This window comes from Talaromyces proteolyticus (genome assembly GCF_021365285.1).
Source record: "Talaromyces proteolyticus strain PMI_201 chromosome Unknown BGW36scaffold_4, whole genome shotgun sequence".
Classification (NCBI taxonomy): domain Eukaryota; kingdom Fungi; phylum Ascomycota; class Eurotiomycetes; order Eurotiales; family Trichocomaceae; genus Talaromyces; species Talaromyces proteolyticus.
The window spans coordinates 623,003-641,091 of record NW_025764280.1 but is presented as its reverse complement, the minus strand read 5'-3'; the positions used below and the strand labels follow the sequence as shown (position 1 = coordinate 641,091).

Below are 18,089 nucleotides of genomic sequence, written 5' to 3'. Positions count from 1 at the left end.
GGCGCCTTTTCTGACCCTTGATGTTGGTTATGCTATGGCAATCCTGATCTGTTTATTTGTTCCCTGGCCTAGCTAAGTTCCTGCTTATGGCTCCCCTTCCCTTGTCTTGCCCTCTCGCTATCCTGTTCCTGTTTCCCCCTTGAAGCCCGGTTCCGTGTCTACGAAAGATTTTATTCTCGGTTTCATTCTGTTATTTTTTAATCATTTCCTTTTATTTTGTTTACATGTGAGAAAATTTAGCTTAGCTGCAGTTATCCACTGCGCGGGTGTTGCCTGCAATCAGCTCAACTAGTTCGGTTGATGTTGATTGGGATGAGGCAATGCTTCTACTATCCAACGATGATTATTATAAGACTACCTATCACCATCTAGGATGGTTTCCTATCTTTATTTAAAGGGTTAAACCACATCAATTGATGTTGGAAACATCCAATATTCACTCTGGCCATGCGTGCAACAAAGTCGATCTATACTTTTCGGTCATGTATTAGAAAATATCCATCGAACAAATCAGGGTTTAATCAACATATTAATTAGACTAATAGATGAATGCTGTAAAGTGATGTCGGCAAGACGAGCAACTCTCTGCTCCATTTCGTCGATCTTCGAAACCGTTAAGTTAATATACTACAGTGTGAATATCAGTGTAGACATGTAATCATGAAGATTATCTGATATCAATTGAGAATGAAATATGATTCTAGACTGCTTAAAATACTATCAGTATTTACATCAAAGCAGGTGATATAGGAGTCAACTAGTATGGACAGGTATATGCAAATTACACCTCATACCTATAATCTACGTCCTGATATCGTGAATCAACAACGCATTTCATAAATGGAAATAGCATTCAATACTATTTGTCTTCCAGTTATTTACTCAGCTCCTTCCCCAATTTAGTTTAGTGGTCTCATTATTAATTTAAATTGATGCTAGAATATAATCCACATTGGTACATGTATTGAATATAGTCAATAGATAAAACCATGAACCAGATGTAATATGACCATTACAAGCAGAAAGCATTTCCTAGCAGAAATCTAGTCTCATCGAGTATCACTATCTGCTATTTCCTATCACAATACCAGGCATGTAAAGGACCCGTCAATAGTGTATAGTAAATTAAAAAAACAAATAGAATAGAAACGAAAGCCCGTTCCAAATCTACTCTACATGTATTCTGTGGTACATCCAATCAGTTTATTTGACATGTGTCAACACTGACAGACTCCATGACGTAGGAGGCCACAAAGTTAATTATAGAAGCATGCATAGGAATGTCGATCGGTTACACATCGACGATCGTCGCAACACTACGCTATGCCCGTGAAAGAATCAGTGAATAGTCTAATCGCTTCATTCTGCAAACTCCGTACATCCGCTGCGCTATGCACATGATCAAATAAAGCAACATAACGTAAAACAACTCCGCGCAGAAATGCCCCTGATGATTCGTGTACAAGTAGGAGATGGGAGGTTGGGTAGAGGGAACAAGGGGCTGGCGGGTTGTCACGTGATGGGTGGTGGCAACGGCGGAATCCCTTGTCTCGGGTGGCGCCCTGGACAGAAATGAACTCAAGGCGCAAAAAAAGAAAGGAAAAAAACAAGGGCTGAAACAGGCCTACGTCATCGGCCCAGAGAACATGAATGTGGGACGCAGAACACACGGAATTTCGAAAAGTAAAGTGAAGGGCCAACTTCTCCTTAGCCCCGTCAGATTCAGGTCCACTGAATCTACCGACTGCAGCTGAGGGAATAAAAAGGGAGAATAAAAACCAATGCAAACGGTTCCCGCCAGCCGCATTAAAGCCGCAGTAGGATCACGAGAAAGCGGAAAGGATCAACCAAATGACTACTTCTCTCCTGAAGAAAACCATTCGCCATACCCCCACCAGAATCAACGCCTGAACATGCAATGCAAATGCGTCAATGATGGGGAATCGTGGCCAAAGCCCATTGACGTTGGCGTGCGCAAAAAGCAATTGCAAGACAAAATGCCACCCAAGCCAAATGATAAGTCGTGTAATATTAGGTATCCGTGTCGCGAACGGATGCTGGCCTGCGGGACCAGCGATCGGTTCTGACGGTCCTCATCGTATTTCGATCTACTCCACGGATCAATTTCGATCAACGTGGTGTCTGCCAGAGACTGCCGCTGGATCTAACCGCGACCGTTACTTCCGGTTCTTCTTCGTCTTTCCGGCGGTGGTCGATGTGATCTCGCTCTTTGACATGGTCTGCGTTAAGCTGCCGATATAATCTTGTAAAAATTTGTTCTCGCTCTCCAGCTTATCGTGGTCATTCTTGACTTCTTCGATGCGTTCGGCGAGCGCCTGTAGTGATAATTGGAGGTTTTTGGCTTGTCTAAGACACTTAGTCCATCTTTCTCTCTATATTCAAGTGTATATCAGTATGGAAGTGTACTCACTCTTGCAGTGTCTGGCGAGCCTCCTTCCCCAGACGCTCGACGTCGGCGGAATCACGGCGGGGGCTCATGGCACGAGCATCATCTGGGGGAAACTCCTCCTCCTCAATCTCAATCTCAGGGTGGTCCCGAGGCACCAGGATCGATGCACTGGGCTTGCGGCTCGCCATACGGGGACGCTCGAGTCGGGACCGGCCACGTTCAGGTTCGCCGTCGGAAATGGAAGATGAAGAGGATGACACAGAGGGGAAATAATTACGATCGCTGTCCACAGGATGAGGTATAACAGGCACGGGAGCCGCGCCTTGTATATCACCCGAGACTGCAGTCATCATCAAATTACCCAGACCCCTGTAGTACACACGCGGAGCGTCAAACGCTCAGAACCCCGTCGAGGTTACCAATCGTCGGTGTGAAATCGAAAGTGTCTTTGGACGTCCTTGAAGAGTCGGTCTGGCAGCCAATGTAGCAGGCGCAGTCACGATTAAAACTGAATGGTGGAGACGGAGTCACACCGGAATGGTGCCAGATACCAGATGCCAGACACCAGTTGTTGGGAGGAAGACGTCAGGGGTGGGGAGAGAGCGATTAGTCGTGCCGCGGCAGAGATGGAGAGCAATGAAGCAGCAGCATCGGAAATGGGAGTATCGAGGTCGACGGGCAGCGATGCTCACGAGTGACGACGAGGAGGTGAAAAGAGGGTGGTAGGAATAATAATTAGTAGTCGGTCGCGGTAGTAATTAGTAGCAGCGGCAGTAGTCGCAGGGAGCAGCAGCCAGGGCAGGCAGGATACCGATGCAATAATTAAGCGGGCTCCCAAGCGCACGCACTATGATGCAGTGGGCCTGCGACGGCGGGCAGCCACTGGTTCAAGTGGTTCGTGCCACTTAGGGAGCTTAGTGTGCTTGCAGTGCTCCGATCAGTACGCGAAGCGGACCAGGAGTGGGGCATCCCTGCAGAACAGGCTTAGCCGAGCCCACCCACCGCGTCCCATTCGCTGCTGGCACCGTTTCACTTTGCCCACGCTAACCCAAGCCAGCTGCCAGCGGGGCCCGGACGGGCCAGCTGTGTGGGCCAGCCAATAGGAACGGGGCCGCCATTACAGCTATGAATTCCCAGTACAGTCACATATCCGTATGCATACACATGTACATGTGCATGTACCCTCTACATTCAGTATTCAGTATCAAATAGTATCAAGTGCATTCGGCGGAAGAATATTCTCAAGTCTGTACTCATCCAGAGCATCAATATGCCGTCGTAGAGCCACGATCATGACGTGCAATACAAGATGGCGTACGACCCAACCCCCTCTATCAGCTCGTTAGTGCATCCCGGTGTATGCGGTGAAGATCCTCATTAACTGCAATCCACTTGCCCATCGTCATCGTGTCGTCAAACACGATCAAATATTCCCGTATGAGCGAGGCTGCTATTAAGATGCATATAGTATATACACTATGCGCCAGAGGATGAATATAAAAAAATCTTTTTTATTCTGTTGTATACACTCGATCAGGCCACAAAGATGGCAGAGAACAATGGACCACTTTCGGGTAGTGACCCTTCCGAAACGAGCGGCCATTGGCTGTCCACATGATTCAGTCAGGTACCCCGTACAACGAATACCTGAACTTTGGACTGCCCTGATAACAACATATCGTAGATAGAATAAATATGGCTGCAATGAAAACACGCTGATACTCAAATAGACTATGTCTCAATCATCTATTATTTGTCATGCCGTATAGTACATCTTCCTCGGGACTTCTCGAAGGTGTCGTGCCCAATTCAAGACTAACCCTCCCTCTAGTTGGCGCGAAACTAGAGCACTCGCACACTCCGGTTCCGCACTAAGTTACATAGTCTGATACTTAGCAGTCGCGATGGTACTGTTTGTATGAGATAGAGGACAAAAGTAGTCAACGCGCGCGGCTTATACTAATATCCGCGGCTGACCAACAGAATCACACCGTGGCAGGACGCTAGGCCGGTTGCGCCGTAGTGCGGCGAAGAACCATGGGCGCGGTGTGTAACTATTCATTACTTTTTAATTACTGTTTACTATTTGATTAATAACGGTACTCCTCAATAAGGAACGGAGGCTGTGTCTATTATTGAGAGTGTATGTGATACATAGAATAGAACATATAGTACCACACTGTGGTCGCTCTATGCAGAGGCTGAGAATGTGCGGAATGCAAACGGGCATGATGACGACATTGATCGTCAATGCAGAAACACTGTCATACAGCGGCTGTATCAGAGAAGGCTGCATCCGACATCAACATAAAATCGCGATAATTACACTACCTTGCAAATGTATGTGGGACCCGCTGCACGGTGAAGCGCGCCGACACCGACCAGGCGGTTCCTGGTATCCAAATCAAGTTATTACCAACCATCTACGGAGGATATTCTACGAGCTAACTATGAACCTCTGGTAATAGTAGCAGTAGACGGAGTACTCCGTCAAGTACTACCACCTACCAAATTAACGCAAGCGCAGTCTGCAACGTGGCCACTCGAGCCGGCCAACAAATCATGCCCATTCATATATCCTAGTTACAACTGACTAGTATCGGTTCCTAAGAATCGTACTATAGCACTATCAGCTTGGAATCCAACATCCCCCGGATTGCCAAGGGGCAAGCGGCCAGGGTCAGCAGACCAGCCGTGCTTTTAATATTTGATGTCAGTCCTGTAACAATAGTAGTCAGAAGAACCAGTGAATATTGTTTGGGCCCTATTACTTATTACCGTACTATTAGTAATACTACGCATATTGAGACTGGTAGATTAGAGGCTAATTGCATCATGTTGATCCATATCCCGCCGTCCTCGTAACTGGCCGAGCACGAGCAGCTGATTCGTAGGCGAGTCGGATCAGCGTTTTCCTTTGAAAATTGGGGGTGGACTTGATGATCGTCCTTGCTTGCCTTGCGACCCTCTGGATCCACCGCCAGGTTTTGTTTTTTCCCCGTTCACCGCTGCTGTCTTTTTACAGCATGTATTATTCAATATTACATATATTTCTTGAAGATTATTAATGGTTCTTCTATTTGGTTTGCAGCGGTCAAATGACGCGAATGTCTTGTGGGGACGACGCCACGTTTGGGCAAACCCACAGTAGCGCGAGAACATTATTGTATATATTGTAACAATCCGTCAAATGCGACAATGTCGTCTTGGCTTATGCAGACAGTAAGAAACTTCCGACAGGGTAGATTTACCGGACTGTTAAGTATACAACGTAATACGCACCATAGTAATAAGTTCTATTTGATACAAAAACAATTATTATCACAATTCGTCTTCAGCTGAACGGGCCCCTACTGCGGCGGGCTCCAGTCATCACTCAGTGTCCAGAGAACCCCGCGTGACTATCTCTGGGGGGGGGGCAAGATCGGCGCCATTTTGCTGTTTGCTCTTCGATTCTCTTCATTTCTCTCGAGATCAACAGCACTATTCTTCCATATAGACAGGGATGTATCAACATAAACATAAACACACATAAACATACATAAAAGATATATTATAAATACCAAAAAAATAGGAATAGGAATAAGGACACAACTAAGAATAAGAATAAAAGAAAAGAATGGCAAATACCCCTGCAGCGCGTGGCCGCCTTGCCGCACGCCGCCGTCCGCCTTCGTGGCCCTAGTCGGTGGGGCTTTCATTCAGTATTACTGAGCAATATAACACACCATTGATACAAAATCATCTTTATTAAATAGTATTAACTGATAAATTACTGAAGCATTGAAAAACAAAAAAATATTGATAAAATAATTATTATTATAATAATTATAAAAATATAAAAATATAAAAAATATAAATAGGCTACCGCGGCATGCTGCATATCCCGGCCCCCGCCATTGGCTGAGGAGGCAATAGTTAGGATCAGTATCAGAATGGCCATCCCACTTGCGCCTACGGATCCCATTGGCAGCCATTGCAACCCACCGGCCAGTGACAACAGCCGGAGAATGATCAGCCATTTCCGTGAACTAGCAGATCGGAATAATACATTATTGCCAGGACTGCTGACTGGTAGCTTGGTACTTTCATTATGTCAGAGGGTCGGTCAATCATTGGTGTCGTTTTGCCGAGTCGGACGACTTGTATTCCTTATTCACACGGACTGCCTACTTCTAACCATGGTGGAACATAATGGTGGTTTAGGAGGATTTTGATCAGCATTGTACTGACTTGTTCCTGACTTGATCATCTGCCTGACTACTTTCTCTGTTCGGCCTAATTAGTAACAGCTGCATCACAGTGCTTCGCAGCACCAAGTAGTACTATATCGACAGCCCAGACCCTGATTCCGACAGATCAGCGTCACAAACATATTGAACAAGTACTCCGATGGTTGAAAATATCTTTGGCCTCAGTATGGACTATGTGTTCATTGATGCATCCAAACAACGCACCTGATTGGTCGAATGCAAATATCAACTGATACATACATATCGATGTACCTGTTACACGAACAACAATGCCATTATCCTGCTGGTTCATGCTAACTGAAACATAGCTAATATCTATCTTGACATGCATGTCCATACGTACACGAACTTTAAAATCTATGGTATCCATACAAACACAACTGTAACCAAGCCTATCATGAGTAATATATTAGATAAGGTCAATATAATCATCCCGGTCATTTCAGGGTCTGTGCGGTCACATCAATGCATTTCTCAACCCAGCTCCACATAGATTGTGGCATGATATTGACTTAGTTTGACTCGTATCAGTCAACCCCTCTCGACCCCGCCGCGCTGTGCACCACGAGATCAGGATAAGTTGCAACATATGCAACGGTTGAGAATTATGTGTGAATTAAATGCTGTAGAACCCTGTCTATGTATGCTACGAGTTGAGTGTGACTTACAGTCTTGTGCTGTTATACAAAGTAGCGTTAGTATCCTCGAGTTAATCGTATTATTTATATTAAAATTACATGTATCGACTTCTCGGGGCCCGCCCGTAGACAGTGCAAAGAATTCAACTATTATTATTATTACGCTCCGCAATTATTAGTAGTAATATTGGTATTGGTATCCCTCGCCCAATCGACTTTTGTAGCGCTATATTTTGTTATCTTACCGTAGGAACTGAGTTATCTGACATGGATTGGTATGAGTGGAGACGACCGACAAAAGATCTTAATAATACATTCAACCTCTTGGGGTGTGAGTGTAATAACATAAAGAATTCGGCCATTTAAAAGAAATATGCAAACTCTAAAGGTTAGGTTTATGTAGGGAAAGGTTGAAAATGTTCCGAGGCTATATTTAGTCTCTTATTGTGAAGATATAAGATTACGTCGGGATCGGCTCTATTTCAGGAGTAGGCTACATCAATTGATATATATGTACGCTTTGGATTATAGGACTCATAAAAATATACTCACATCGGGGTTGATTGAGCTGAAATCAATCACATGTAATATTCCAAATCCTGAGCTAAATGAAGTTATCGAACATGTATACGCAAACATTGAGAGTAACGAGTTAAATTCTATATATCAGAAATCGAATCAAATTTAAAGCTTTGAACATAATGGCATCGAAGACAGTACTGTAAATTTTCGCAAAAACACAAAAAGAAAATTGAATGGTTCCCAAATTTAACAAAGTTAAATATATCGATCTCAAACTTCGGGCAGTTCAAAACAACATTGAATATTTGAACTAATGCTCCTCTTCTTTTTTTATCTTAAAAGTTGATGTTAAATATTATCTAACTTTTGCTTAAAAAAAACCAAACATTTCTATTTATCATTTCGAGTACGCATCCATTTTAACCACCAGTGATAGATTTTCCTTCGAACGTACAGTTGATATCTAGAGTTCGCAATAACATCAAAAATAATAAAATTTAATCAATTCCAGGGTCCCTCCGGTTTTGTTTATTACTGCCCAACGCAGCCCTATGACCGAGTAGTTCCAACTTGGAATTTCCACAGCAAGGCAGCAGGCTGTGTGACGTGTGTCCCTATGTGGCCCGCTAACATCACTCGATTACTACATTGTCACGCCAGTTGGGCATGGATATGACATGAATATACAGCATTGGTCCAGCGACCAGCCTGGATTGCAATCCCAACAACAAATTGAATGTACTATATGCATATCACATGAAGACATGCATGTGATGTTTGTAATTGCGCTTTGACGCGGGGATGCCTGCTACGCTCGTATGATACTTGCATACCGATCTGGATCAACCATGTAGTGGATATTCAAAAGCTGGAACGTTTTCGTTTAAGTTGCCTAAATAGGATGTCAAATTAGACATCAATTCTAATAGACTAGTCTGATATTTAAATATGAAGAAGTAAACCGGACCCAGTATTATGCTTTACACTCCCAACAAAGCAAACAAGAAACCCGTCAAAGTCGGCTAGAACTATCGTATCCCAAATGCTGAAGATAGATCATCTACGTCCCATATAAGACCGATAAAAGTCGTCAACGGCGTTCCCGCCCAAGCCCATATTATGTCCATTCTGTCCGTATCCACCCAGTCGACTTCCCAACGACTGTCCTGCTTTTTGTGCGGCGTTGACTTTGGCTTGGAGCTCCGCAGTACCCTGGTCAATGGTTTGGAGCTGTGACAAGTGCGAGTTCAGAATGCGCACTATCTGGGAGATCTGGATCTGGTTTAGTATGTGGCTAAATGGTGAATATGAAGATTAAACTTACCGGTTCGTCTGCCTTGTTCGTCTTGCTCAGGGTAGATGAGGCGCTGTTGACCTCCTCAATCATGCTGCCAAGATCCTTGCCCATCTCGTCCAGCCGCTCTGATAGTTTTTCGGCAAGTTTGTAGCTGTATGATAATCAGTGTTGACTCTATTTTCTGTGATACATGTGCTTACGTTCTCTCACGCTCTTGGTCAGGCCCTTGAAGCGTCTCGCCTGGTCCAACCTGCTTAGAAAGCATCTCGTCCACCTCTCGTTCGTATCGGTCTAGCCATGAGTTGAGCTCTTCCTGTTGTCCTTCTACCGAAGCAAGCTGGCGTTCCACCTCCTGAGTAGCCCGCTCCGCATCAACTGTGTTTCCATACAGCTTCTGAACCTTGGCACCGTTCTCTACAAGCATTCGGTCCCAGTCTGCAACCTTCTCCGCCTGCTGGCGGAATTCCTTTTGATACTTGGTCAAGTCAGTCGCCCAACGAGTGATTATCTCGTCCATGGTCTTGTTTTTCAAGCGTGATTGAGCAGGCGGCACTGGTCCAAGTGTAGAAGCTCCGAGATTAGGCGTCGTGGTAGCAGGCGCCTTGGTAGTATCCGCGGGGACTGTTGTAGCCGGAGCCGTTGTGGTTGTAGCTGTAGGTGCAGTAGTTGCAGCAGCTGTGGCAGCCTTTGCAGTTGTAGCAGGGGTAGAAGTGGCAGCAAGGTTGGCACCGAATAACACACCACCTGAAGCTGGTTGTGTTGGCCCTGATGTCGTTGTAGTGGTTGGAGCTAGAGCATTGTTTGATGTTGTACCTGCTTGCTTATTCACTCCTGAGAATAAAGAAGGTGCAGCTGCCGGTGTTGAAGAAGGAGTAGTGGAAGAAGTCCCTCCTAGTCCACTAAACATTGACTTTTGAGGCGTGGCCGTGGATGCTACAGTAGTTGAAGGTTGTGATGAGGCCGCAGAAAATAGTGTGTTGGCGCCGCCGGCAGTTGGAAACTTGAATGGGCTAGCAGACGCTTGTGTAGTGGCGGAGGTGGCTGCCGGCGCATTTCCGAATAGAGGCTTCGAGCCAGCTTCGGATGCAGGAGTCTTTGAATCAGGAGCTGGGGTTTGGTTTGCATTGGCGGCACCAAAAGGGGTTCCACCACTTGCGGGGGTCGTAGAGGGTGTAGCGCCGAACAATGGCTTCGAAGCGCCAGAGCTTGCCGCTTGTCCAAACAAATTGCTGGCTGGAGATTGCGTTGCGGGAGGAGCTGCTGAGGTCTGTTGTGTATTTGTTCCGCCAAAGACAGTTTTTTGGGTATTCTGTGCACCGAATAACGACGGGGCTGACCCAGAAGAGGTACTAGCTGGAGGAGGGTTGGCTGGTGTTGTGCTGAAGAGAGATGGGCCGCCTTTTTGCTGGGCGGGTGTAGTAGACGTATTGGAGCCGAATAAACCACTAGGCTTCGATCCGAAAATTCCACTAGCGGTGCTTTGTGTCTGAGATGGAGCTGATGCCTCGGCGGTTTTGTTGGGAGTTTGAGCCGACCCAAACAAAGGAGTCGATGAAGGAGCTGCTGAGGTGTTCTGGCTCTGGCTCTGGCTCTGATTCTGATTTCCGAAACTGAAACTTGGCGTACTGGCACCACTGCCTGTATTTGGTTTCGCACCGAAGAGAGGTGTCTGTCCTGAGGCGGCATTGGAAGTGCCAAAAAGCGACGGCGATGAGGTGCCACTCGATGCACCACCACCCACCTTTCCAAACAAGCTGCCACCAGTATTCGACCCAGCTTGGTTGGACCCGAAAGGCGAGTTCGAGCCGAAGAGACCCCCAGAAGGCGCTCCACTAGAGGCAGGCGTGCCGAACGAGAACGGGTTATTGTTGGACATGATTAGGATCGGTTCAGTTGTGTTCGAGGTTAGCTGCTCTATGCAAACCAGACGATCGTCGAGAGTCGCTACACACGAAACGCCAGTCGAAAACTGCTTAGCGACAATTCACTGCGCGCCACAATCAGCAAGAGATCGATTTCCGGAACCTAGCCCTGTACAGCGTGAGCGTGGTTGTGAGGAGGCTATAACCAGCTAGGATTCTTCGCAGGTCCTGAAGTTCTGCTCGCCGACGCGCCGGATTATTAGCATTATTACTGGGCTTGGCGACGGGCCTAAGCTTCCACTAAGGCGTGGCAGCCTCAGGCAGCAGTCGCGACCCGGCCATGTGTGGCACCGGGCTGGGCCCTCGACGACCGTTGGACTTGCCTCAACTCCAGCAATTGATCCTCTCCTCCTCTCCTCTTCGTCTCACCCCCCCGATCTCCTCCCAACCCCTTTCGCTCGCTCGCCGCTGTACGTGCACAATCGACGCCTCTTCAATGTCGGATAAATCGAGCTCGTCCAGCGCGCATCTAGAGCCACCTCACAAGGGCGTCGAGGTGGAGGATTCCGGGGTTCAGGAGTCTGGTACGTCATTCTTGCCATTCTGGGTGACTCTCCACTAATTGCCTCGCACGCATTATTAGCAAGCGAAGAAGACCACTTCTCCGATGCCAGCGAAGGCCGCAGCCAAGAGAATTCCTTAGCCTCGTCTCGAGCAGCCTCGCCAGTGCCTCGGACGCGTGTTGAGAAGGTCGATGACCAGCCCCGCCATGGAGAGGTTCCTGGCACATTGGCATACGAAAAGAGAGAACAGGATGCCGTTCCGGATGAAATGGAAGTGGTGCCAGAGGGTTCGCGGAGTCGAAGTTCGTCCAGAGTAGCACGGCCATCCACACCGGGGGGAACCCCCATTCCACGAACGATGGTTGTGAAGGTCGACGAAACACCAAGCCACGGTGAGGTACCAGGAACGGAAGCGTACGAATTGCGAAAGGCAGATGCGGTCCCGGATACTGTTGTCAAAACACCAGGCGATCAGACACCGTCAACCTTGCAGCGGGAATACTCAGAACAATCTGTTCCTGAAACTCTACTCTCACGAGTGGATACTCTTCCGAAAGACCCTACCTCACCAAGGCTCCGTGCCCACAGCCGAAGCCCCAGTGATGCACTGCCAGATTCTATAGAGACAATAGAGGATACCTCCGGTAAGCCTGACATCCATTAGATACGCTGGACTTTAGGCGCAAGTGACAATTTATGGTCTCCGAACTTTGATCTTGCTTTAATTTACGCCTCCAAAAAGTTGCAGCGCACCTCGGCGTTCATGAAAGATCGCCATGAACCCTGAATGTATCGAACTAGTGCTAACGGCTTTTGATGAAGGCGATGACGACTTTGGTGATGACTTTGATGAATTCGAAGAAGGTGAAAATGGTGAAGCAGCAGGTGATGATTTTGGTGATTTCGACGAGGGCTTTGAAGGTCCCGCAGAGGGGGTTCTTGAAGATCCTAGTAAAGTCTCCACGCAGCATCCTGCGTCGCCTTTGGTATGTCTAGAAAAAGAACTGTGATAGGATGGTTTACTAAAGAAGTCTATAGCTGCCCCTTCCGGAGTTTAACGCTATGCCTTCCATCTCCGACCTTTTGTCAGCGACCGAAGATTCTCTTGACACACTCTTTCCTGAAACAAAAGAAATTTCTTCTCTGCCGCCCTTAGAGCCAATATCAGATCATTCAGCAATATTCAGCAGCGAACGTTCACTCTCGTTATGGTCACAGCTTGTCGCTCCACCCCCATTGCAACCTCCCAACTGGGTCAAGTCTCGCATTCGACGCTTATTTTTAGTATCCCTTGGTGTCCCTGTTGATTTAGATGAAATTTTACCGGCATCAAAACAAAAGAAACTGATCCTACCATCCATCAATCTCGAAGGCTCTGGGGCTTCTGCATACGACTTATCCAAAACCCTGAACAGATCAAAAAACAACGACGGCACTGGTCCTCAAAACGACTCCACATTATCGGTTAACTCAACTGGTTCACGACAAAGGCCAAGTCGACGTCGAGGACAACCACCCCCCCGGAGCTTGATCTTTCGGCGGTACGGCGACTATGTTCTACAACAGATGCTGCTCTAGATGGCTTCACCGACACTGAGCTCCAAGGCCATGTGGTACTGCTAGAAACGACGACGACAAAAGCAGATGAGGTACTCCAATATTGGTGTAAAAAGACCGATGGTCTAATTAGCGAGAAAGAAGCATTTGAAGGAGTGATTGAAAATTTGGTCAACCATGCTAGGCGCGTTCGGAAATAACACCAACTTGGTGATCGACTCCCACTTTTCTGATATTATATATGACAACACTTTACGACCTTTATAATTGCGTGCTAGGGACTTGAAATACGTTTAGCGCAGGATGACTTGATTCAGCATCTCAAGGAGAACTTGACGGGAAAAACAGACGGCTGTTTTTCCATATTAATTATCATTTTAATGTATATATCGTTTTTAGGGCTACTCCCGTTGCATTCAATACTATGGTGATGGGATAAAATAGAGCTTTGCCTACATCCATGAGCCAAAACTTTAGTAATGCTAGGATCATCAATTATTGATATCACAAAGTAAATAACCGTCAATACTATGTACTGACAGATGCAGGGAGTAACCTATGTGTCGGCATACCAATGGTAAGTTTGCCCAGGGCACTCGGTTATGTGTAGACTAAATTCTCAGTGTCTTAAATGTCAAATTTTCTAGTTCGGTTCTTAATATATCTTCATTCTTCACATCCCATTTCTCCTTTGATAAATCCACAAAACATCAAACATCAATGGGCAACCCAGAATATTAAACTTCGGCTGTGCTATTTTCTCATTTAAAAACCACCCACTTCTACATATGGAGGGTAACCAACGGAGGGGTGAGTCAATACATAGCATTCATTATACAGTAGGGTGGCAAAAGTTTGAATATAGCACCACAAAAGTGGATTGGGTATAGGAGCACTCCCTACATAAATAACAATACTATTGTATTTGAACTTTTTGCATTATCTACGGGCTCTCCCCTAAGAAGCCTAAATTAATCTGACATAAATTGGTGCAAATGAAGAAAAAGACAGATAGAAATTCTTAATACTATATTGAAACCTTTGTCATCAATGACATCAGTGTAATCTATAAAAATTCCAATAATAATTGAATGTAATGATCCAGGAAGCACCGTTGACATCTCAGCTAAAAAGCCCCTCGAGAAGAGCCGTACTTAGGATTATCATGTATGTAATCGATTGAATGACTAATTTTTTATCTACTCGTTAAACAATCATACCTTGCCAACAATCAACGCTAAAAGGACGAGACCACCCAAATGCTGACCACAAGAAGAGCAAAAGACTGGCTCCCGAAATAATAAAAATTCAAATGCTGTACAATAACTGCAAATCAGAAATGCTGAAATTCAGTTAAAAGACGTGACAGAACTCCCGCTTCAATAATTTTGGGTATCAAAATGATAAAAGTCAAAAGACAAACTCCAATATAAATACTAGAAAGTGTATCGACACAATAAATGGATGGAGAGAATCGCCATCGCGACTGCACTTTGAAAGGACGAATTCTAGTCTAGTTCGATGACTTCAGGCGCCTCAGGGATTCGGGAAAGACTCACTTCGCGACTGTCTTCATCCTTAGGCAAATCGGCTTCGAAGGAAGCTCGATCCCGCTTCTTGCTTGGAGTTCTAGGTTCGTTGTCGGTTTCCAAGACTGCTTCCCAGGAACCATCGGATTTAACACGAATGGCTTTTGCCGTTTCCAATTTCTGCTCTTGACTAAGAGCAGCTCGTACTTCGAGGAGGAAATTGTCGATGATTAGCATATGAGGGCGAGCGTCTTTCCTACAAATAGGACACCTTAGATACGGAGTGCGTCTTCCCATCGACGAAGATGTGAAAGTGATCGTTTGCAAGAAAGTAGAGAGATCAAAACACTCCCTATGAGTACAAGCCGACCCTCGAACTGGGGTATCAAATATGCGCGTTGTGAAGGGATCCCTCAAGTCAATGGAGATGAAATTATCCATAATTACCAAGTCCTCGTCATCATTGCTCACAGCTAGTCGGTTTTGTATTTGTTGGCGCGAATTTTGAGATGGTAAATTCTTAACACTATTTCTGAAGCTCCTTGTGCTTTTAAACTTCAAAACTTCCACGGCGATGGCGTAGGAAAGGTTTCTTGTCCGTTGCTGGGTATTGCGTAAGACATTCAATCTGATCTCATTGGTGCCCTCGGTTAAAAACCGATTGATATCTAGTGGCAGGTTTTTGGAATTGTGTGGCCGGTGTAACTCCTTGCTATTAACATGTATATAGACGACATCAGGCCAGGAACTCTCGGCTCGAGACCAGGCTGCCAATGAATCGACATCGACTTGACCTTCATACTTGATACAGCGAAGGCGATAGGACACATTGTTATCGGAGAAGTAAGGCACCAATGTGCGGCTATCTTGTTGCGGAGCTAAGCGTGGACGTTTCCCAAGCATTTCACGCGACACCGAAAACTGCCATTTGAATGAAGAGCGGTTATATGTTAGCCTGGCCGGAGGTATCGCGAAGTCCGAGAAGTAATGAACAAGAGTAGGTACTGCCTCTGGCATCATGACTGGCTGGGCAGGCATAGGACGGCCATCGCTCTTTGGAGGCGAGAACGAAGACGGTTTGCGGATAGTCGGCGAAGACGCAGCACTAGACCCTTGTTTTACGGGCGATGCCTGCTGTTGCTCAGGTTTAGAAATGAGCTGGGAGGGAAAGGGCATTGCTGGTATCGACAGGGTAGGGATGCGGGGAGGGTACAATGCTGGCTGACCGTATGTATACGGAGGCTGCATATGTTGGCCAATAGGATATGGATTATAGGCAATAGGAAATGGGCTTGGTCCTGTGTTCGGAGGAGCAATGATGGTAGGTGAAGTAGATGAGACTGGCTGCCCCATAGACCCTGCATTGGGGGGAAGTGGTCCGTGGTGCGGACGACTTTGAAAGCTTGGAGAATGCAATTGAGTATTGGATACCAGGTTATTAGGAGACGGAATAGGGACTGGGCTTTTTCCAGGGCCTTGTCTTGATGTTGGGATAGAAAAATCTTGTGGAGAAGGTTGAGATGGTTGATGGTGTGGCGCATGGAGAGGGATCGATAGAGGAGGGTGCTGTGGGGGATGCCTCGATTGCCAGGAAGCAGTATTTGGAGGCATACTTGAAGGCATGTTTGGATGGAAACCTGAACTTGGCGCTGGCACAGGCCTTGAAGGAAGCGGGCTAGCTTGAGAAGGTAAAGTATGATGGGATGGTGGTGGATAAAAGGCGTGTGTGGGTGAAGGTCCTTGTTGTTGTGGTGGCGGCACTGTCGGCGAGTTTGACATGGGGTGGTGGCCGTTTGCAACCGTGGCTGGCGACTGTGCTGGAGATGCCCGTGTTGTCGAAGGCCCTGTCGCTGCTGGTGTTGGTCCTGCTAAAGTGATGTTCATTGGAACATGCGGTGACGACGACGATATTGTTTTCGCCTGGTGTTGATTGCTGGAGGATTTCCTCAACACACCATGGGCGATGCACGCCCTTTGATATTGCTCTTTAAAGGAGGATGTTTCTCTTTGTTTGTCGTCACGACTGTGCCAAGTGCCGCGCCTCTTGTAACTTGCTTGATCTCGCTCAAAAATGGCGATGCAATCCTTCAATAATTGTTCTCGAGATCCAAATAAACGGCGCGATAGTGCAGTGAACATGATGGTTTGCAAAACGCTGGACCTGACGCCTAACCGATCTACGAATTCTTCTACCTGTGGTGGAAAACCACGAGCGCGCAAGCTGTGTTCAAAACTAACCCAATGTTTCGAAATGACTGACAAACAATATGCCACTTGGGCGAGGATTGATCGATACGCTTCCACTTCCAGCAGAGATGAGAGCGGCCAAGGGAAGGTGACACACCACTTGAGAAAATCTCCTGACAACCTCTGGTTGTCCACTAGCAGCTGTTTGATTACATGGAGACCGACATCTGAGGTAAGGCCATACTGAGAAAGAGGCTGGAGCTGCGACGGGGCATATGAGTGTATGCAGTAGACTTGGTGCAGGGCTAAGTAGAACAGGTCTTCAGTGACACATGCGTCTTGCAAGATGCGCACGCGCGGCAGTTCGACCGTCTCGGATAGGCTGATTTGACGATTGGACTTGTCCAGCAGGACTCTTAACCTGCCTCTGGCATGTTTCCAAAGCGACTGAATGTCGAGGGGCGTCGAGACAGGGGTGGGCGATGGATAAGGTGCAGATGAGAGATTATTATTGCTGCTTCTGCTGCTGCTGTTGTTGTTGTAGCCTTCTGTGGCCGGCGCGCCTTCGCCGGAAGCCGACTGCGCTCTGGCAAGTGCAGACGCGGCAGGAGCGACGGTCGGTGGGCCGCCTGCGCGATCGGCTTCAGTCGTTGCTGTTTGGTTGATATGAAGATCAGTGCTGGGCTCGGGAGACGGAAGAGTGGGAGATGGACCAGACTGTTCACCGTGCGGAGCGTGCAGTCTACTCGGTAGTGGTGCCGATGGATAGGCTCCAGGCGTGACCGGTGACACTGGAGCCAGCCCAACATTCGAAACAGCTGCAGGGCCACCCTCAACAGACTCCGGCATGCGGTGTTGGACGGGATCGAATGGCGCAGACACATAGCCAGTCATGGGAACACAAGAGGGTGTTTCGGAAAAGTATGAGGGCATGGCGCAAGGCCGTGACGGCAGCGTCGCCGTGACGGCCACATGCGACGTAGCCACCGCTGGCCTTTTGGGAGACTGCATTGGCTTGAAAGTGCCATTTGTCATCCATGGCTTTTGCGCAGTTCCCAAAAATCGATTAGCGGTCGAGTTGGAGGTCGCGAGCTCCGGAGATTGTTGCGCCGGACACATCGTTTCTGCGGGACATGGTATGGTGGGATAAAGAATATTTCTAGATTCCTTCCATCAACAGCCTGTCGAGTGTCCGGAATCACGGCCGACAATTCTAAGGAAGGAGAGCCGTTCTGCACAGGTTCCATAGAATCGTTGGTTAGCGGAAAGGA

At 47.0% G+C, this 18,089-nt stretch overlaps 4 protein-coding genes across 4 annotated transcripts; 1 reads left to right on the top strand and 3 right to left on the bottom strand.

Moving 5' to 3' along the window:
- Window positions 1–2,177: 2,177 nt before the first annotated feature.
- On the bottom strand, window positions 2,178–2,763 carry BGW36DRAFT_292496 (putative bZIP transcription factor; the record flags this gene model as incomplete). Its single annotated transcript, XM_046210919.1, has 2 exons — window positions 2,178–2,367; window positions 2,432–2,763. The coding sequence occupies 2 exons, from the start codon at window positions 2,761–2,763 to the stop codon at window positions 2,178–2,180; spliced, it is 522 nt and encodes a 173-aa protein (XP_046074012.1).
- A 5,920-nt stretch (window positions 2,764–8,683) lies between these two features.
- Window positions 8,684–11,379, bottom strand: BGW36DRAFT_373838 (Nsp1-like C-terminal region-domain-containing protein). The gene is made up of 3 exons (XM_046215628.1): window positions 9,321–11,379; window positions 9,148–9,271; window positions 8,684–9,095 (listed from the first exon to the last, which is right to left on the bottom strand). Exons 1-3 carry the CDS (start codon window positions 10,994–10,996, stop codon window positions 8,880–8,882), a joined length of 2,016 nt encoding a protein of 671 aa, XP_046074011.1. The 5' UTR covers window positions 10,997–11,379; the 3' UTR covers window positions 8,684–8,879.
- A 1-nt stretch (window position 11,380) lies between these two features.
- On the top strand, window positions 11,381–13,679 carry BGW36DRAFT_373837 (uncharacterized protein). The gene is made up of 5 exons (XM_046215627.1): window positions 11,381–11,566; window positions 11,626–12,189; window positions 12,368–12,531; window positions 12,584–13,009; window positions 13,072–13,679. Exons 1-5 carry the CDS (start codon window positions 11,479–11,481, stop codon window positions 13,300–13,302), a joined length of 1,473 nt encoding a protein of 490 aa, XP_046074010.1. The 5' UTR covers window positions 11,381–11,478; the 3' UTR covers window positions 13,303–13,679.
- A 931-nt stretch (window positions 13,680–14,610) lies between these two features.
- On the bottom strand, window positions 14,611–17,937 carry BGW36DRAFT_425133 (uncharacterized protein; the record flags this gene model as incomplete). Its single annotated transcript, XM_046220072.1, has 1 exon — window positions 14,611–17,937. The coding sequence occupies one exon, from the start codon at window positions 17,935–17,937 to the stop codon at window positions 14,611–14,613; it is 3,327 nt and encodes a 1,108-aa protein (XP_046074009.1).
- Between the last annotated feature and the right edge of the window lie 152 nt (window positions 17,938–18,089).

What these genes read in the sequence shown, in the direction of transcription:
- BGW36DRAFT_373838 (XM_046215628.1), bottom strand. Translation starts at nt 10,996, where the DNA reads ATGTCCAACAATAACCCGTTCTCGTTCGGCACGCCTGCCTCTAGTGGA. An exon ending in GACCAAGAGCGTGAGAGAAC is followed by an intron (nt 9,272 to 9,320) that starts GTAAGCACATGT and finishes ATTATCATACAG; the next exon opens with CTACAAACTTGCCGAAAAAC. An exon ending in CGAACAAGGCAGACGAACCG is followed by an intron (nt 9,096 to 9,147) that starts GTAAGTTTAATC and finishes AACCAGATCCAG; the next exon opens with ATCTCCCAGATAGTGCGCAT.
- BGW36DRAFT_373837 (XM_046215627.1), top strand. Translation starts at nt 11,479, where the DNA reads ATGTCGGATAAATCGAGCTCGTCCAGCGCGCATCTAGAGCCACCTCAC. An exon ending in TTCCGGGGTTCAGGAGTCTG is followed by an intron (nt 11,567 to 11,625) that starts GTACGTCATTCT and finishes ACGCATTATTAG; the next exon opens with CAAGCGAAGAAGACCACTTC. An exon ending in AGCATCCTGCGTCGCCTTTG is followed by an intron (nt 12,532 to 12,583) that starts GTATGTCTAGAA and finishes AGAAGTCTATAG; the next exon opens with CTGCCCCTTCCGGAGTTTAA.